The 21,268-nt window shown below is 37.8% G+C and overlaps 4 protein-coding genes across 4 annotated transcripts; 1 reads left to right on the top strand and 3 right to left on the bottom strand.

The window, feature by feature from the left end:
• On the top strand, positions 1,924 to 5,646 carry LOC109849536. The gene is made up of 4 exons (XM_020419384.1): positions 1,924 to 2,057; positions 3,144 to 3,255; positions 4,092 to 4,312; positions 5,142 to 5,646. Exons 2-4 carry the CDS (start codon positions 3,166 to 3,168, stop codon positions 5,440 to 5,442), a joined length of 612 nt encoding a protein of 203 aa, XP_020274973.1. The 5' UTR covers positions 1,924 to 2,057; positions 3,144 to 3,165; the 3' UTR covers positions 5,443 to 5,646.
• LOC109846623 lies at positions 5,730 to 8,418 on the bottom strand (the record flags this gene model as incomplete). The annotated part of the gene is made up of 3 exons (XM_020415869.1): positions 5,730 to 6,009; positions 6,237 to 6,779; positions 7,582 to 8,418. Coding segments are annotated over 3 exons (1,479 nt in total), but the record flags the coding sequence as incomplete, so codon positions are not given.
• On the bottom strand, positions 9,366 to 13,851 carry LOC109849375 (probable protein phosphatase 2C 46). Its single transcript, XM_020419195.1, has 5 exons — positions 13,335 to 13,851; positions 11,843 to 12,210; positions 11,108 to 11,344; positions 9,832 to 10,271; positions 9,366 to 9,751 (listed from the first exon to the last, which is right to left on the bottom strand). The coding sequence occupies exons 1-4, from the start codon at positions 13,657 to 13,659 to the stop codon at positions 10,035 to 10,037; spliced, it is 1,167 nt and encodes a 388-aa protein (XP_020274784.1). The 5' UTR covers positions 13,660 to 13,851; the 3' UTR covers positions 9,366 to 9,751; positions 9,832 to 10,034.
• LOC109850569 lies at positions 17,937 to 20,842 on the bottom strand. The gene is made up of 4 exons (XM_020420600.1): positions 20,688 to 20,842; positions 20,475 to 20,601; positions 19,841 to 20,253; positions 17,937 to 18,309 (listed from the first exon to the last, which is right to left on the bottom strand). Exons 1-4 carry the CDS (start codon positions 20,717 to 20,719, stop codon positions 18,054 to 18,056), a joined length of 828 nt encoding a protein of 275 aa, XP_020276189.1. The 5' UTR covers positions 20,720 to 20,842; the 3' UTR covers positions 17,937 to 18,053.

Here is a 21,268-nt window from a genome sequence, read left to right as displayed (position 1 = left end):
CTCGGCTCTCACCCGAGAGACCCGGGTTCAAGTCCCGGCAACGGAAATTTACCGTAATCTTTTTTTTGGGCTTTCCCCAAGCCCAATTGTGCACTAGATAGGCCCATCAACTCGATTTCGTTTACAAATGCAAGGCCCACCGTCCTGACTAGAAACTAAAACTAGTGCAGAATCTTTTTGTGTGTGCTCGGGCGGAGAATGTGTGATGTGCACGTGCCCCGAAATTGATTGGCCAAAAAAATAAAAATAAAACAAGGATTGCAGATTTTTAGGATTCACTCCATCGAGGATCCAAGACCACATTTTGAGAGGTTGTGGTGATGTTTCTTTAGGTGAGCATTTTACTTCTGTCTGGGCCTTTCTTCAAGCCAAGTTACCTGAGGTTGACATTCTTCAAATCACTACTAAAGGGTTTGTCCCTCCAAAACCAATGTATTACTTAGCAGACATCTTTTTGGGTGGCGTTTGTAGAGATCTACCGACGGAATTTGACCTATCAGAGAGGAAGATTGCGATTGTTGGGTGCCTGCGGGCAAAGCACGTCCCGGATTTCTTGTTGGTCACGCCTACTGAGGGATTGTGACAGTGTATGACTCTGGGGGAGTACCTGGCCATCCTCAGATACAGGTTGTTGGTTCCTTTATTCGTGGAGGGGACAATGTGCAGCTTGTGTTGATCCTCACTGGGGTGTCTCTGTTGGTGGAGTTTGATAATTGAGTGTTCACGATTGGGCGTGCAGCGGATAGGGCGACAGAGGTAAAGGTGGGCAAACATGATCAAGCTTGCAAGGACAACCACCACAGTTTCATCCCGTTCGCGTTCGATACAACATGATCAAGCTTGCAAGGACAACCACCACAGTTTCATCCCGTTCGCGTTCGATACGTTTGGTTACCTTGCAGCTACAACCACCACAGTTTCATCCCGTTCGCGTTCGATACGTTTGGTTACCTTGCAGCTGATGCGGTGGAGTTTCTCAAGAGGGTACAAAAATCCATGAATATGAATGTGGCGACAACATGGTCAGCTGAGTACGTGTTTCGTAGGTTGAGTTTTGTAATTCAGAAAGGATTAGTGGCGCACCTTGTTGCCCGCTTGTCATCATCACATGTGTAATATTTTGTAAATGTTACAAAGATAAAAGAAATAGTAAACAAGGAATAAAAATACCATATTTAGTTCATTTCCTGCTACAAAGCTATTATTTTGTGATTTCCTTCATTTTATGTTTAACATGATAACTATTTTGCCGTATAATTCATATTTAATTGGAGGAAATCACAAAGAGGGAGGCCATACAGCTGAGGAGTTGTCACTAAATATAACATGATTGTAACAAAAAGAATTGGAATTTCAATCAAATAAACAAAGATTGCAGATTTCTTACGAAATTAAACTCTACAATGTTATTTCTATTTGTACGTATCCCCAGCACCAAATAATACACACCAAAATGTGCCATAAGTTGCATCGCATACAAACAAACAAACAAAACTGTACAAAAATAATATTTTAAACCCATCACCCATTATTAAATGATTCACGCCAACTGTACATTGAAAAATTAAAGCTACCTCACATAATTTTCATTTACTACCTAAAATTTCAAAAATTCTAATCCAGACAAAAATACTGTCCAAATTCATCTACCACGTCCATGTTCACACTATGAACACCTTCATCGTTAAAATAGCAAGCCAAGCTGTCACCTTTCCTAATTCTGCGATGATCACTGTAAACATCCTAAAACAAATCTAAAACCGTTGGTATTATGCATTGGAGTAATCCAACGGTTAGTATTCGATTATGTATAGTCAGGGCAATTTCGTTATTTTTCTTGATTAAGAGGCCTAATCTAGAATGGAATCTTGGTTTACGTTCCTCACGAATTAAAGATTCGGCTGCCAGCAAAATGTTAAGGGGATCTTTTGAGCGACGTTACCAAAATACCCTCGTTCCATTTGTCCAAAGTATTCTCTTTAAAGTTTAAAAGGTTCTCACCTTTCAATCCTCTCTCTGATTCCGATCTAATAAAAAGATCACGAAGGATCCGAGAGGTACGGAAACAAAATCCTCATGTTGTTTTCTTTGGTTAATTTGAATATTGGGTTTTCAATTTTATTAGATTGATCTCTTCTAGATATTTTCCCTTTGAATTTTGATGTTTTTAGGGCAAAGCTTGAACCTTTCGCGGATTTTTAGGATTCCCCACTAAAAAAAAATTGTATTTTAAAGACGGATTGAGATTTTTATGCACTCCTAATTTAGAAATTTCTAATAAAAAAGGTAGTCTCGGTTGAATGTGCAATGGATAATTGTGAATAAGAAAAAACAAAGAGGGCAGGCCGTCCAATAATTGGAATAAGGATTCGGAGAGTAGCTTTTGAGCTCCTCATGAGTTAGTGAACTTATTGTTATTTGTTCCATGGAAATATCTCTATTTTAGGTCCAAAGCCGCTGTGTATTACTTCCCTTTAGAATTATCTTTGTTCCTTTGCCGTAGATAAGTTAACCAGATTGTGAATAATCAACTAGTTTGTGAGGTTTTGGTTTCAATTAACCAGCTTGTAGAAAAATGGCGAAACCCTGTAAACTGCTAAATCTTATATACTGCAAAATTGCGGAGGAACTGCTTTTCTGAAGACGCGGCTTTGAAAGTTGTGCAATGACATTATCTGTATATTATGTTGCTTAATCAAAGCGTGTACATTAGAACATTGAAGCAGATGGTAGAATATGTATGTATATTGCATAGGATAATTTAATCAATAAAAGACCGAAAAAGAGCAAAAGTATAAGACATAAGACAGAATATATTTGAAGAGCTTATAAGTCATTGTGCTGAAATGATGGAAGACATATTACATTTATGAATGCTGTAGTGTTTGTAATATGTGCTTGCTAATTGAATTTATCATCAGCATACTATGGTGCTGACCTTGCACTAACTTTGCTAAAAGAAGAGGAGCAACATTCGTGTTTTTCAATTTATAGCACTACTTTAATGTGCAATGCTTTCTCTATGTTATATTTTCGTTTTTTTTTGAGTGTGGATTATATAATAGTTATCTCTGTAGCTTTGTCTTTTCCTTATCTTTGTCAAGATAATCTTATGAATTTTCTTTTACATTTGTCATTTGCAGAGGTATTGATTGTGCTGGTGTAATGGCTTTAAAACCCCTACAGTTTGCTCTTTTTGTTTCATTCTTTGGTGCATTGGCCTTTATATTCGGTATAATTGCTGAAAATAAAAAGGTATTTTCATCTTTTGCACTTAATTTTTGTCGGTGTGCAATGAAGACTCACTGTTATAGTTGTTAGTTTCTTTGTTCTAGAGCATGCGTCCAACTTTAAAAATTGCTAATTATCTTCTTTTATATATTTTAATTCATTTTAGATTTTTTAAGCTACTGATAGTAAAGTGTTGAAACTGTTGATATCAATACCTAAAGTGAGGGATGTTAATATTTCTTTTTTGAGGGAAAATAGGACCTTAGCCTCCATTTTATAAAAATGAAAGAGCAGAATATAGAATTATATCCATTATATAACAGTTTGATACCGAGAGGTCTACGAGAACAACAAAGTTACACTTTCCTCTAGGGGGTGCAGGCAGCTCAGGTATGATACTTACCTATCCCTATATGCTTACCAATCACGAATATGGATATGAATATGTCAAGTAAAATTCATTTCCATATCCGCCAATATTGAATACTGATACGGGTCAAATAATGTGGATATGCAACAGATATGACAAAAACAGGACATTTTGAAAAATATATAGGTAATGTGATACCGGATGCAAATATTTAGTATCCATATTCATATCCTGTCGAATACAGATACAGTACAGTTTTTAGGCCACCCCTACTTCCGTCCTAAAGTGTGGGCCAGAATTCTCCAAGAGATATTGTGACTTTGAAACTTGATTTTGTTTCATGTATTTACATTCCTGTCAAGCTTTTCTTCGATCGCTTTATAGTGATTTAGTCACCATTTTATAACTGGATTCTAATGTTCTAGTAAATATATCCCAATTTACAAATTTCTTTCCTTTTTTATCTTTATTCTTGGTGCTTGGTATATAGCCTGCAGAAGGAAAATCAATTAAAATTGAAGGGAAAGGTGTTATCATCTGCAAGTATCCAAATGATGCAACAGTTGCACTTGGAAGCCTATCTGTTGTTGCACTTCTTATAGCCGCCTTTCTTGGCGTGGTTGCTGTGTTTTTCCCCTACAAAGGCCAATCTGTTCCAAAAGAAGCTTTGTTCCGCAGTACGACATTGACTGTTTTCTTTAGTATTGCAGGGTAAGTTGTTTTCATCTTCCTGCTCTGGCTGATGGTAAGAGAAGTAGTTAGCTGATCTCTACTTTCTATTAATTTAAGCCAAGTTTTCATTATATGAATTCCTCTCTTCGTAGATGTTAGCATTCAGCTAGTAAATAATCTTTAACTTGTTTGTATTACCATTTCATCGTGGTACATTTCTAGAAGTTAGCATTCAGCTAGTAAATAATCTTTAACTTGTTTGTATTACCATTTCATCGTGGTACATTTCTAGAATTCCCTTGATTATTCGTTAGCAATCTTTAACTTGTTTGTATTACCATTTCATCGTGGTACATTTCTAGAATTCCCTTGATTATTCGTTAGCCTAAGAACAACACTTTATTCTGTTCTGTCACCATACTTGCCGTAGGTTTGTATTTTGCTACTTACTATTGTATTCCATATGCTGCTTAGCCCGATGTTTCCTCCAATATTCATGTATAATTGGTTATCCTCCACGATATTTACATTTGTTCACTACTTTCTACTAGTTTCTAACAATAGAAAATTTTCAAATTTTATTGCCTATATTCAGCTCTACTAGTATCCCAACAACAACAATATTACTATATGATAGAAAACTGCTTAAATACTGGTAACCATAAAAAGATTCTACCCTTTTTATTTATTGTTATTATAAACGTCAGGACAACTATACCTTCTCTTCTCCCTCCCTACCTCCTTACAACATCAAATTAAATGAGAATTGCATCTCTCTAACATGTTACTTCTCATACATATTTTGAAATCAGCTTTGTTCTTATTGTTGGTCGTATTCATACTATTCTCATGCTCCCTCTGAAACCAGAGTTGTGACGGTGTTAGCTGAGGCAATGATGCTATGGGCAACGATCACTGAAGGTCTTCACCGCACCCATAACATCCACCATAATCCTGATGCTGAGTGTGCTACTGCCAAGACTGGTCTCTTTGGTGGTGCTGCTTTCCTAGCTCTTGACGCAGCCCTATTCTGGCTCGTCTGCCAGATGCTGACCGATAATGCTAGAGCCGATTATCTTGAGGATGAGGATCCTAAAGGTACTTATGGGCAAGTTCTCGCTACTGATTACGACGCAAATGGGGCTGGACATACTGCCTCTAGGGTTTGAGAAGAAACTGAAGTTCTGATATATACTCCAGGACATGGATTTATCCTTTTCTTAAGCTTATCTTATATATGTGAATATATCGATGCTATTACAAACATGCCGTCGCCAAAAATTTGGGATAAATTCTTTGTTATTGTTGTTGTTGTCGTCTTCCAAACATGAATTCCATGCTGATTTATCGCATAAGTTTATGGTTTGCATTAATGATTTCTTCTTCTATTGTTCTACTGTTATCTACATTCTCTTAGAAGTATGAAAACCACGTAAATTCGCGATGAAATCAACAAAGAAGGCATCAGTTGTGTAGTTGTATTTGACATGAATGACTGCTAGTAGTGTTTCATTTCAGATTTTTCGTACTGTGCACAGGTAACACCAAAGCGAATCTTTTACATTCGTCACTGTTAAATAATCCGCTCAAATTTCACAAGATAGGCACAAAAAATGGTATGATGCTTACCCTGCTTTTTACGACCCAGCATATTCCCCGTCTTCACAGTTGCTCACTGATACGTGCATTGTTGCTTTCCCTGAAGACAAAATCTTACAGCAATCCCTTCTTGGCGACTGCAACAACAAAATACCCAACATCATTCTCTAATCTCATACAAATTAACTAGGGTAAATTACATATACAGCCCCATATTATCATAGTGCAGTCATCTATACCCCCTAATATTTGATTAGCATTGTACCCCTCAACATGGGAAAAAAAAACATTGGTAGATGTATTAAGTGCTAATAAAATAGTCTAGTTTAGAATGTATATGCAAGTGTCAGATATTAGCGCTTACCTTATCCCACCGAAACGGGTCTGGTCTTTTAAAAACGACGACCGTCTTTATCGTCTCCGGGGATGCTTGCTTCCATCGGCAACCGGGAAACCTCCTCCCATGCAGCAAATGCCTGCTCACCGTCTGATTCGTAGCCCTGCTATACCTCACACTACTCACATAGTACGTAAAAGGTTTCTGGCAAGGATGCCGAGCCACAGGGCGGGTACTGAATGAGTACGCAAAATAGTTCGCCCCTCGATACCAGTTCACAAAAGTCCTTGCGGGGAGCTCGAGCTCGCGAGGCGAGAGGATGCCTCGGGTGATCTGGACGACGTAGCCCCAGGAGATGGAGATTGACCACTGGCGTCGATGGTCGTAGCAGAAGGATTGCTGCAGTATGCTGGCAGAGTCCTGGTTGATGGACTCGAAGAGGCGGCGGATAGAGTCAGGCCTGTTCGTGTCGGGGAAAATCGGGTTGATGGCGTCGACGTGGTGTAGGGAGATGAGGGGAGCGACCGGGTGGGCGGCGAGGAGGCCGAGAGGGTCGCCGTAGATGTCATACTGTAAAGAGAGTGTTCCGTTGATTAGTTTGATGGCTGGTATGGTTTGACATAACTCAGAGATGTATACTCACAGTAGCACTCATCACATTTCAATCAGTTGATGAGCCATTATCATCCAAATTGTCATTATCAAATTACCATATATAGTGAACCAATTGGGTAGGTGGAATTTACAATCGTCGTCTCTAACTAGGTGGTAATTAGAGAGCGTTCAATTACTGCAATCATTATTATACATTCCAAATTCGAGGGATTGTATTAGGCCAAATAGGATTCCGCTGTAGTGATAGTGGTTTTTAAAGAATAGTGGTTTTCAAAGTTATAGTGATTTTCAGGATAATAGTGGAATCCTATATGGTCTAATCTCATTTCTTAAATTTGGAATCCACGATAATGATTAGAGTATTCGGATACTCTTCAATTACCACATAACTGGAGGGGAGAGAATTGATAAGTGAAAAGTGCTATTGAATGCGTTCCCTAGATTTTGATCGCATACATGAAGATGAAGAACATTAAAAAGTAGGAGAGCACAAAGCAAATTTATTGACATCGATAATCAGAATTGTAACGTTGGATTTAATTTTTGAATGCAGAGCGAGGATGGCTGCAACTAAGGAACTTATGGCAAGTGCTTAAGTTCAGGATAAATCATAACCATCTGCTAAAATGACAGTTTGGTTAAAAATAGCGATCTCTTTGCCAATTTTTGATGGTGCAGAGCGATGGCTCCGCTACTTTTTCGACGACAATGCAGAGGATCAAAATCCGAAAACGCAACAAAGGTATCTCAACCTCACCTGATGAAACCCAGGGTGCTTCATCAACGGCACGCCAAGCTCAGCCATGCACGCATGTATCCGATCATCGCTCCCGTACAACCCTGCATACCTCCCCATACACCCGTCCTGCATCTTCTCCAACTCCACCGCCAACGCGTAGCTTATCGCAAACCCTCCCCCTCCATACGCCATGTTATACGAAAACAGCAAGTTCTGTATGTGGCTCTCCGACGAGCTCCCTACATAATAAAACCCTCTGTGATCAAGCCCCTTCAGCAGTCTCACCACATTATCGACAACGAACACAGTATCATCGTCCCCCATCACCAGCCATCTCACATTGCCCAGCCCCAGCCTCAGCGTCTCCGACACAATTCTCGATATTCGCAGCGCTGAACGGCTCCCGCGCTTGTGCTTGTACGGGAACCTCGAAGTGTTGGAAGAAACTCTGATATCTGGCAGGCTCTCGTTGCGATAGGTCCGAACGTTTCTGTCGAGCCAGACAATGCCACGCGTGGATTTCGGCCGCCACCATTGCTCGATGTACTCTTTTCGGGTGTCCCAAAACTTGGAGGTGGCCGCGATGCCGAAGACAATGTGGCTTACGTTGGTTTCTGCTTGATCTTCGACACGCACTTCTTCTTCTTCTTCTTCTTCTTCTTGTGTATTTGTTGTGGTTGCATTGTTGGTGATCTTGGTTACGGCGTTGGCGAATGCCGTAGGGTTTGAAGGGAGGGAGAAGGAGCAGTCGGCGTTGTGGTTGAGGTAGGCTAGGCGGAGTACACAATGAAGGAGAGGGAGACGAGGAAGAAGGTGAAGATTATGAGACCACGGATGCCCATTTTTGGGTATGTGTTTTTATTGGATTATTGTTTTTTCTTGGGCTCTTTTTTTTTTTTGGTGGGAGAGAGATTGGAGGGAGGCCGACGGAGGAGGAGGCGGGGGTTTAACTAGAAAGGAGGATCAATGGGGGACACATCAGAGGGGGTTTGAATGGGTGTTAAATGATAAGTTCCGTGAGAGATTTGGATCATATAAAATAAAATTCTCTAATTATGTGATGAGATCAAATTCATATGCAAAAATGCTACGAGTATTATCGGTGTACTGTGTGCATGTTAGAGAAAGGAAAAAGATTCTGAAAGAATGAAAGTTTGGGGAAGTACAAGTATTATACTTAAAAATTTTAGTTATGATAATGAAACAGATTATTTGCGGATTAATAACTTGAGAGTTTTACCCGTTTTAAGATAAAATATTGTAAATTTTGAATTTGTTAAAGATGATACCCAAAGTCTTCTTTCTCAGCCTCGTACGTAATTTTGAAGGATTTCCTCTAAATTTCTAAATGCGATTAAAATTGTCCTCAAGAAACATTCAACGTATATCTAGTTTAATCGTTTTCAACGTATAAATGCAAGGGAACATAGACTTGACCACATTCAAGAAGGTTTAATTCCTGTCAAAAACCAAGATCAGCACGCACACGACCCGGGCTCATTTTCGAAGAGATAATGCGGAAAAAGAATCGAATTGTTCTTTGACCTTTTCCGTCCTTAGCCAAAATGGACGATCTCTTTCTTTCCAGTAATCAGTCACGTTCAGCAATCTGTAGAAAAATCACAATACATGCTCCTCCAAATCTGGACAATATCCAAGCAACCCCTGCAACGGATCCTAACCGCAGTAAGAACCCTGGGAACTTCAGTACTAATGCCAAGGAGCAATATTCTACAAGGCTGAGAATTTGGCAGCATTTTGTTCTCTACCGACGTTAATTCAAGACCTGTAAAGGATAAACAAGTTCGCAAATTCTTTCATCCCTGTTAATAATAGAGAATCACTTTAATTAAGAAAAACAGAAGCCATCACGCTCAACTTCAGTCTATTATATTCTTCTGCTGTAAACTGAAGTTACCAAGTATATACAAACAACGTACAACTGAGGAGCATCAAACTTAACTACAAATATATGTCAGATGATACAAGTAGTAGTTGAATTACTACAAATATTTCCAAAATTGCAGGCTTCTTCACAAAGAGATCATATTGCATTGAAAAAATTCTAAACTGAAAAGAGGTAATATCTAACACCGATGTGGCCGTGAAATAGAAAATTAACAATACCACCTGCACCTATCATCTGAATTCCCTCCAAAACTTCACCGAGAAGCTGAGAACGATCATACTGCCAAATGGAAAAGTACCATAAGATGGCTTGCTAAAAATGGTTTCATGAAAATTTTAGCTACAATCGCCTAAATTTACCTCGTTATCTGCATTCTCAAAGTCGAATCCCAACAAACCATTACAACACCGAACTATTGCTATCTGCTAGCTATATCCAGTGCAAAATGATGAATCCATTTCTTGTACTGCAAAGGTTCTTAGCTTTTACTGCCTCTCATAGAGGACAGAAGAAAGAATTAAGTCCCGTACCGGACAAACTAATTCTCTGCATTTTGAGAGCTTCACAGAAGAAAGTTGGAATTGGGGAATGAAGCCCCACCCTTTCTTAATGAAATTGTAGGGCCACTGTAATTAGTCTTACGGATAAGACCAGGGTCTAGATATAAAACTACGACAGTAATATCATCGTGGAAATGCCTCCTGATGCCTCGTTCAATCTTCTTAAGGTCAGAGTACCTCATTTCTCTTTTCTTTGCTGCCTCTTTTAAAGCAGCCTTTATCAATCTCCTCGCAATTCCCTGTAATTTATATGATTAATGATGATATTGATCAGCAAATATCAGGAAGAGAATGGTCTTCAGAGAAAAACACAGAACGTGTTGAATTACTAGAATAACTTGGCAGTAATAAATCACTTAATAAGAGAGTAAAAATCTTCATCAGCTAGTAGCAACAGAGGGAAGTGGCAGGTTGTGAGAAGATTTTGACAGTATAATGCACATGATAAGAGAGAATATAGATCTTCAAGAAGTGGAGAGTTTTATAATATTATCATCAATCACTAACAACGGTGGATTGCCAAAAGTAAGTAGCCACCTTGAAGATGAAGGTGATCAATTCCATTGAAAAAGAAGAGTCGTACAAGATAATAAAGCAGAACTGAAAACTGGCATCTATATACAAAGGGAAGGTTTAATTGGAAAGGCAAAGCATTTATATGCAAAGATACTGACCGCCGATATCCGGAACAACTATCCATAGGGCGAAAAATGAAAGAAACGAAAAAAAGAAAAAGAAAAAGAAGAACCTTTTATCTATAGAAGTATACATCATATTTGTTTAAAGAGAAACATTTTTGAAGTGTTTCTATTTGGCTAGACTACGAGAGTTAAATCTCAAAGTTCGATACTTCCCTTAATTAGTCATTAATCATCATAAAGATTGTTTGAACTGTAAATTGGATTTAGACCAACCAGTACGGTATTCATTTTAACGACTTCTTCAATCTGTAGAGTTATGAATTTTTACCATACAGAGTGCAAACCTATACCTGATAAATATAAAAGGCATTAAAGTACAAAAACATGAAAAATATAATGAAACAAGAAAATATTTCAGTGGAATAGAATCTTACATTACGAGGTGAATTGTGAACCAAATCTACAGCTTCTTGATTGCTCAGGTGTTCCCATAGACCATCTGATGCAAATATGAGAAACTGGTCTTGTGGAGAGAGTTTATGTGTAACTATAGATGGCTCGGCACTAAGGATCGATTTATGAAATGGCCTCGATAAGCGAAACCTTGAGACTAGAGGTGCCCGGTTAAATTCTGCATCTTTTAGATAAGCATCCCCGATAGATCTGGAAATCTGCAATAAAAAATGAAAATGTAAATTTGGAATAAAGTGATGTGGACCAAGTAACAAGTGCCCTTATGGTTTAGACAGCAAGAAACAGAACAGCTCCTTCAATGCAAACTTCAAAACAATCCCAACATGGGTGAACTTTGGTTTTTTTTCCGGATGCTAAGGTAATTTTGGGTTTTTTTGGTTTAAGTAACTTATTCTTTAACGTAGGGGCTAACTTTTTTGCTGGGGGATTTTCCTCCAATGAAAATTGTGGCTCACGCTGTTAAGGGGGTATTTGCCAAACTTGAAAGCATTTCAGGGGTTTTTTGAGAAGCCCAAAACTTAAGCAGGTTTGCCAAACTTCAAGGGGTTTCGTGAATTATACCCTAATTTATTTAATGAACGCAAATTAACCTCTCACCCACTTAACATTCCACTAAGATAAAGAATACAGAGACCATTTTATGAGGGGGAAAATGAAAAAAGAAATACACAAGCATAATCAAGAAATGAAAATACCTGAATGAGACCCTTCACACGCCAAACTTTATGCTTAAGGACTACAATATGTGGATCATCAGGATGCAAAGATCGTAATTCCTCCCTCACAGACTCAATGCTTGCATTATGTTCCGTTGACATTTGAACTGCTGAAATTGCTCGTTCGCCTCTCATCCATCTCCCTAACACTGCACGTGAATCTCCTGCATTTGCAATGTAAAGCATCCCACCACATATTATACCGACCAAACAGCACGAGCCAACCGATGCAATCTGTGGCATGATGCTCCATTGCTTTTTTACAACAGAGATAAAGCCTTCTTCTGTGGCAGCATATGCACTCTTTATAACATCTACTGACATGCCTTGTTGTTCCGAAGCAAATCCTACAGTATAAATTATCTTATCACCATGAGAGAGTACTTGAACACAAGCTTTCAGATTACAGTGTTCAAATTGAATCTACACAAGGGCAAAACTAGAACATCCAATGGCATAGTTGAAGGACAAATAGGTACTACCCTGAGAGTTTGAGCTCACAGTGGTAAAGCATATGGTCCAAAAAAAGTTAGAATAAGCAACTAAATCATGATCTAATAGTTAATTCTAAAATTATGCATCAGCTTCTCAACCAAAACATCTTCACAGTTCATAGTCAGGAATCTAAATTTGTAAGCTCCACTGTATATATCTAACCTAGTTGTAAGTTCTTATCACGTAACCTCTTGTTTCGCAAGAGAAATAAGCCTTAGTATTAAGTCTCACAAATAAACATGTCTTTCGATGAATCATTACAACATAAATTGCATAGTAGATTCCAGACATAGAATAGTATTTCCATACTAAATAAAGGAATGCAAATCCTAACATACAGAGACATTCCAAATCCTGGGAAATTACAATTAGACACCAACTATCAGGAGTATCAAAATAATCACCAAGGAGGAGGCCATTTCTGCAAAATTCTAACTTTTATACACACTACAGATATAATTAAACAAAAGATGTGAGGCCAAGACAAATGAAAAACTCAAATCATGTTCACAAACATCTAATGACCGCATTAAACAAAAGATGTGAGGCCAAGACAAATGAAAAACTCAAATCATGTTCACAAACATCTAATGACCGCAAAATCATTGCAATTCCCAAGACAAATGAAAAACTCAAATCATGTTCACAAACATCTAATGACCGCAAAATCATTGCAATTCATAAATCTATACCACAAATCCATCAAATGGTTATTGAAGAAAGGAAGAAGCTCAGTTCATTCATATAACTCTTCAAAGATATTGCAATTCATAATTCCAACAGATCGAATTAGTCAAAAGAAAACCCCAATTCCTCACGCAAAGGAAAGAATCCGCGGAATCAAGGCTAGTAAGCAAACAAATTCTTCATAAGATAATTCATTTCTATTATGAAATGCCAAATAAATTAACAAAAAATGATCCAAATAAAATCCAATTCAAATCTAACCAATAAATAAGAAAAATTAACCACGTACTCTTCAGATTCCGGAACAAATTATCGTTAATATACCGCGAGGTCTCCGGCCCACCGTGACCATCATAAACCCCAACGAAAGTCCCACAACAAGAATCACTCCCAAAAGTCGAATTCTCCAAATTCAACGGGCCCGATTCAACCTGGCTCGAATCTTCGAGCAAATTGTTCGCCTGAACCACCGCCATCGAGAATTCTCCCGCCACGTGGCGCCCTAGGTCCTTATACCAAAGCAATCCATCGGCTCTACCGCGACCTCTCGATCCATCGTCGCTGTATTCGTTGTTGGCCGATGAGGGCCTCCAGCAGGGGCTCACGATCTTCATTAGGTCATGAATTGGGGTACAAGGTGAGGTTTTTATGAGAATTTGGGGGAAAGCGTGAGATTTTTATGAGAATTTGGGGGAAAAGGTGAGATTTTTATGACAATTGGGGATTAGGGCTTTTTTTTCCCTATTTAATTTATTTCGTGCTGATATGATTTTTGTTTGGATGGGTTGGTTTTAAATGGGTGGGGGAATTTGGTGGGTCGATTCTTTTACGACCTTCGGGTTGCTTTCTTGATGAGTAATTAATTGAGTAATTATTAAATTGGGTGTTTTAATTGTATTTTTTTAAATTGGGTGTGGAGGTGGCAAAGGAAGTTTGACCGGCCGGAACAGTAACGACCGCTCCGCCCGCCCATTTTAGCAACGTTTTTGTTTAAGGGTAATTTCATGAAACTTCCTCAACTTTTAGGTGATTTGCACAAAATCTCGCGAACTTAGATAGGATCATTTCGGTGTTATCACCCCAAATGTTTAATATTTCTATTTCAGGCCCCCCAAATCTTTAAAGTTTAACTCTTCAATATTTCGAAACTAGCCCTCAAATCCTTGAAATTGACCTCAGCCCCCCCAAATACTATTAGTATATTGAAATAAGCCCCTACTTAAAGTCTAGTTAAAATGGCCGATAATTCGCCAGTTATACCCCTCCCACAAGGACTCAAACCCAACCACTTTAACTTATATCTGTTAAGCTCTCTAGATCTGTTTAGTAAAACCTAACTCAAGTCCATTTTTTCACTTCATCTTCTCCAGCGTATTCTCTGATGTCTTCCCCAGCATGAATCTATCTGATGCAAACTTAGGATTAGAGCTGAAGAGAGCCTAGGGAAGATGTTGGAGAAGATGAGGTGGAAATAGGTACGTGTTTGGTTTTATTAAACAGATTTGAGGAGCTTAACGTGTATAAGTTAAAGTGATTAATAAGTTTGGGTTTGTATGAGTATAACTGACAAATCACCTAAAAAGTTAAAATAAATAGAATATCCTCCCCTTTTTGCTGGATTTTTAACTAGGCGGTTATTCAACATACTAATATTTTATTTGCGGGCTTGAGATCATTTAAAGAAGTTGGGGGGGGGGGGGGGGGCGGGTTACTACAAATAATTTAAAGATTTAGCGAGGGGCATGAAGTAATTTCAAAGATTTGAGGCACAAATACAAAATATTGAAGATATTGTATTTGTCGGGCTAATATCGAAATAACACAATTAGATAAAGCCCTCTAAACTTTCGGACTAAACTTTTGAATAAACACCGTCCTACAAGTTGGGAGAAGGAAAAGATAGAGGGAAATGGGGGGAAAATTGGGAAATAATCTTTTAATACTTTGCTGAGAAAAGGAGTTATCTTAAACTGAGCTCTCAAACGAAACATATATAAAAATCAAGCAATCTCAACTAACAGCAGTAGAGAATCTAACCGTAGGGAAAAAAGGAAATACAAACTTCACTGCAAGGATCTCCTTTGGACAAAAAACAGGGAATAATCTCAATGCTTCGCACCATTTCCTATTTGACAATGTGTCTTTGAGCTTTAACATTTCGCTGCAGATGATCTTTATCTCATAAGCGATAAGCACCATTATCTCCTTTCTGGTTCTTCTTCTTTTTGCTTGAAATAATCAAGTTCCTGCACATCCATAGCTGATATATGCAGGAGGCAGCATCAGACTTTTTAATGCTTTGTTATTGCAGAGACCCCCCCCCCCCCCCAATTATCTCCTTTCTGGCTCTTCTTTTTTTTGCTTGAAATAATCAAGTTCCTGCACATCCATAGCTGATATAGCAGGAGGCAAGCATCAGACTTTTTAAATGCTTGTTATTGCAGAGAACCCCCCCCCCCCCTCCCCCAACTCCCTCCATTTCTTCAACATCCATTCAAGAACTATTTTTATCTTCTAGGATAGCTAGTCATCTGAACAAATTTCAGAGCATCCTCTATGCTACAAAAAAGAACGAACTTCCATCAATTCCGTATATTTCGAAAGAGCTGTTTTGCAAAAGCGACCTCTTTTTGGCCTGTTGGCTAAAAAGAGGTCTACTTTGCTAAATATTTAGTAAAATGGTCTGTTTTTACTAAATATTTAGTAAAATAGGTCTATTTTACAAATTTCTTCATTTGGTCTCTCACTTCATCCAAAAGAGTCTGGTTTGAGAACTATTAGGCCGTAGAGATGTTTGAGCATCATAGAAACACTTTATATAAATGGCTATCTTTATACAAAATAGCCCTTCGGTTTGTGAAACTCTTTTAATAGTTAGAAGGACTTTATGAAACTTCTCGAAAATTAGGGGTCTTCCTATAATTTTTAAAGTTCAAAAGTTTTACGTAAATCACCCCAAGTTCAGGGAGTTTTGTGAAATCCACCCTTTCTCTCTCTCTCTCTCCTCTTCCACCACTAGGCTTACACTTCGGCCGAACAAGTTACATGAGTTTTAAAAGTTGGCCCAACACAGACATAGTACTAGTGGGTAGGCATATTCTTCATGTGCTAATGATGATGATAATAATAATAATAATAATAATCAGATCATTCGTCCATGAATCATAATTCTCTGATTCGTGAATAGGGCAAAGGAAATTCCCTTAATTATTCACTGCACATAGGCCCCTGTAATATCCTGTTCTAAAATTTGTCGCCCTTGTATTCAGACCTATCTTTGGTGGTGAAAGAGTAAAACAATAATCACTCAAGTAGTCTATCTACCAAAATCAAAATTGCTGATGATAAACCTAAAGGTATATCCAGTTTCATGAGGAGGTTACAGACCTCTACTTAGATTAGACTCTTAATGAATAGATTACTGGATTCAGATCTTTTCCACTATCATAAAAAAAAAAGTCGAGTCACCACTAGATTAAAACAACCATTAATTCTAAAATCTTTCAGTGAAAACTTAGGATATTACCAGTGGCGGAGCCAGGATTTTAATCTTATGGTGTCCTATAGATACATCGGTAATGGTGGAAAATACATCTCTCTCAACATTAGCCACCAAACTATCATTAAGCTGAAAAAATTCGAACCCACGCGCATGATGGATTCCTTGCGAGATTCGAACCCGCGCGCATGCTGGGTTCCTTGAGACCCTTTTCCGCTAAACCATCTATAGAACCCGCGCGCATGCTGGGTTCCTTGAGACCCTTTTCCGCTAAACCATCTATACTTTTGTTATTTTTATGTGTGCTCTCTGGTAGATATTCAGTTTTTACTGGTGTCATGGGAACCCAAAGACACCCATTCAGCTCCGCCCCTGGATATTACGAAGCTTTATACAGTATCTTTACAGAGAAAGGGAAGTCAATAGTTGTGCACTCTCCTGAAATGACGGAATTGATGGAAATTATTTAATCTTTCTTTGAGGAATAGAGGCAGCAGATCACCCATTTTTGTTAATCTAGCTTTAGGATTAAAAATATAGAAGAATAAAAACTCAGTACACTGCAAAGTTTTGAGATCATAAACTATGATCAAACGTTAGTCCTGACGTCACTACTGTTTATTTTACGAAAATGTTACTGTTTCAGATGTTATGAGATTCAAAATTGATCCGAGGATTTCCGTCTCTGCAGTTGATTTTTATGATAGCGCTCAAGTTTATACCTAATCTTTTTTTTTAATAGCAGTATATACCTAATCTTGTTGCAAGGCATATTGGAAAAAGTTAAACAAGAAATCTATAGTTTTGCTGTCTCTAATTTTAAAAAAGAACAAACTTTTTACTAAATAATGAAACCTATGAATTTGCTTGAATATTGATTTTACGCAATTGTTTTGTCGTAAATGATACTATGGAAACAAAGATTATTCAACCACAAGGATTCATGGTCATTAAAAGTAATCAAGGGAGTGTATTGTGAAAAGTAGGGGTAAATTTCACCTAACCCCCCCAAAAATTTGAAACTTTCACTAAATCATCAATTAAGTCTAGGAATTCCAAAAAAACTCTCCAAATGTTTTGATAACCCTCATATAGCACAGTATGTATTTTGAATTCCTAAACAAAGAATATCACATAAGCAGATAAAGCAGTCATTTTGGGGATTAAGTGAAAAACTTAAAATGTTTTGGGCGGTTTTTTTTCCTAGAATTCCCTAACTTTTGGGGTTTAGTGAAATTTACCCTAAAAATTTGAAGGATCAAGTCCTATAAACATCAAAATCAAAAAAATGAAAAATCCAGTTGAACATCCTAACAAAATTCACCAATCCGCTCGAAAATAAAATCCACCATAGACATGGTATTATTACTTGACATCACAGTAAAAATGGACTCAACAGAAAGAAGATGGTCCTTTCTTTTCTTTACAAAATCATTACAGAATTTATTAGTAAGATCTCCAGTGAAGAAAATTATTACAAAATCATTACAAAAGGTCTTCAAGAACATGTCACTTAATACTGGCCATAAAGCGCTTTTGTGTAGGATAGAGAAGCACCTTTTTTCTCTCCATTGAAGTTCTCAGTTTCTCTTTTACATTCCGAAGTGCAACGAGCGCATTCTGTACATTGTCGCCATTGAAATCTGAACGTCGGGGATTGGAACTGGGCAGCATGCTCTTCAAAGGAACTAGAGCAAGCATATCATTTGAATGTTCATCCTGATGCATTGGCTTGTTTTGTTCGTTAACATTGTGTGAAGGTTGTCTGCAGAGATCAGTCAAACGCTACCTTGATGAGCATCAACAAAGAGAGTTGCTCGTACAAAAGCAGGAGAAAATTTCTCTCTTCAACAATCTCTGATTTTTGACGGGTAGAACATAATGAAGGGAACAAAACTTTTGATACTTTTGCTGTAAATATGGTTGTGGGTATGAAAACTGTTTTAGGATGTAAACGTTGATACTGTCACGGCCATGGTTTTGGAGTTTTGCTTAGATGTACAACCAAAACTTTTCTTTTATACGCTACATGCCTAGGTGCATGCTTGCTCCCTATCCTTTCTCCTCCCAAATTATATATATAAAAAAGGAGGACATTACGGAGGGAAAAATCTAAATTTGCAGAGAGATTGATGAGAAGAATCTTGTATATAACATAAGTTATCCTATATGATTGCTTCCGAGTTGAAGTTGAAGGGGAGAAAGCTGTAGTATGAGTTTAATAGTTTAACCGATAACATTAAACAAAATTTATGCAATATCTATTATTTAGGAACAGGGTAAGAGATTCTTGCAATCAAACTGTTCCAAGAGGCACAAAGTTATGTAATTTTCCTTGCAGTATTGATGATCGAAAAGTTAGTTAAAGTCATGGTACAAAAGTAGTCTAGAGTTCAAGCTGTAACTGACTTCTCAGAAACATGATAAAAGCATGGTTTAGAGATATCATAACTGAACAAAACTGTCCTATTTAACAACTTTAGTCCAGCTTTTCATGGAAAAACTATAATCAAAGAGTAACTCCGTTCTCACTTAGATAAGCATGAAACGACATTCAAGCCTTAGATTACCAATGATTTTGGTGGCGTGGAGAAAATCAATCTAGTTGGATTGAAGCCGCTTTCTGAATTACCAAATGAAGCCTTTGCTTGTCGATGATTCTATAGCATTCATGCATGTTAAAAATTTGTATAGCTCATCCAACAAAGCCTAAAAGTAAATGACCAGCTGCATCTAGTTTTAGTCTCTTGATGACTAGACTGTGTTATGTATCTCATGCTTCTTCTCAATGAATCTCGAAGTTCTTAGAAAACCTCATCATTTCTATAAATGTGGTACTATCTCATAAATCAATACCGCACCTGCTCTCCATCACGCACATGTGAAATCATGGGAAATTAGGATCTAACTTCTTTGACTTGTTAACAATATGAACCCTCATTGCCAAGAAACCAAACCACAGTCATGTCATTATTATTGAACCTTTAGTACTCAACAAGTAATTCTCAGGCATCAAACAACCGGCGATAAATCTCTTTATAAGAATAAGCAAGGATTCTAATCTGGAGCATTCAAGTGTCCTCTGAGAATAATGAGATATTCACAAGAACAAAGAAATGCTCCAAATTTTCAAAAATGAGATCCTAAGTAAGGACACTCCAAACCAAGACTTCTAACTGTTCCTAGTACTCAGAAGATATACGAACCGTATGAAGCAAACACATGAAAAACACTGTAATCTTAATCTTGAGAGAAATTTAGTGCAGAAAGAAAGACATCATTGCGCATAAACTTACCTCGAATCATGATCAACCGATTCCTCATGGTCTTTGCCACTTTTATCCTCATCTCGACCACGCCATTCCTTAATCCAAGAATTCCCAGTCCCAACAGAACTCCAGCTCCCTTCATCAAAAGCCCCCATCTTATTTGTCGAATCACCGGAATAACTATCAACTCCATCATCTCCTTCGACGTCTTTCACTCCCATTGATCTCCTCCTCTCTCCCCCCTCTTCCCCTGATCCACATTGCCCAGAAGAATCAACGGTCCCTGAATCAGCCTTCCAACTCTCTAATGAACCCGCCGAGCTCTCTGATCGATTCGATAGATTCAGTGATTTCAGCTTCTTCAGAGCATAGTTTAGCCTCTTCTCAGCCCTATCCCTAAATTTGATCTCTTCTGCGAGTTGCTTCTCTAGCTCATCCAACTGCAAGGCCATAAATCAGGCAAGAAAAATCTTGAAATTACCCATCTTAAAGAAAGATCACATTTTGATAAACACCCAGATGACAGAAAGTGGAGAACCAAAAAAAAAGGAACAAACTTTCAGCGATGTCGTAAATGACCATCATTGTTTTTGCTAATTTGGGTGGATGAGCAGATGTACATAAAAGTTCACATTTTGGAGCCAAGAGAACGGTATCATACCCTTTTGGCCATGAGGTCCGCTTCATCTTTTGCAGCCTTTGAGGCCACTCTCTCTGCAAGCAATCTCCCTCTCAAACACTCTACAGTCCTAATGCCATCACCTTCTCCTTTTCCCATCGTTTCTCCTCTGAGGCCAAACCCAACATTTTTTCAGAACTCTAATCACAATGCTGGAAACTTGCAAAAATGGGAAATGGGGAACTGGGTTTTTACCTGAAATTGCTTTGAGGTGATGAGTCCAGCATCTGTTTCAGTGTGAATCTCTCAAATCAGGCAACAAAGAGTACTGCAAGTCACGGTTTGTAGGAAAAAGATGGAGTTTGGGAAAAGGACAGAAATAAATTGAAAATAAATGGGACCTTTCAGTTTCTATTTAAAACTTTGAAAATTTCTTGGTTGGTTTTCACTTTGTTTGGTAGCTCAACAGATTTAAGGGAGTCATCACGTGAGTGTAGTGAGATGTAGTAATTGGAATCCAGTCTTATTTGGGGCAAAGAAGAAGAAAATAAAGATTAAGCTTAATCTTTCTACTGAAATCAATAGATAAGTGTCACACATCCCATTATATTAATGCAATTATTTACTTTCTAAAATTAAGAAAAAAATTCTTAAATTATTACTATATTACTATCTAACAAAGAATGCAACTATTTACTTTCTAAAATTAAGAAAAAAAATTCTTAAATTATTGAAAAAGTCCTAAGTGATACTGATAAACTGGTATCTGCTTAACTCAATCGACCATGATAATTTTTTGTTGAATTTTAATAAAGCGTTGAAGTTTCTGCAAAATT

Source organism: Asparagus officinalis, chromosome 7 (genome assembly GCF_001876935.1).
Source record: "Asparagus officinalis chromosome 7, Aspof.V1, whole genome shotgun sequence".
Classification (NCBI taxonomy): Eukaryota; Viridiplantae; Streptophyta; class Magnoliopsida; order Asparagales; family Asparagaceae; genus Asparagus; species Asparagus officinalis.
This window is presented reverse-complemented; position numbering and strand designations above follow the sequence as displayed.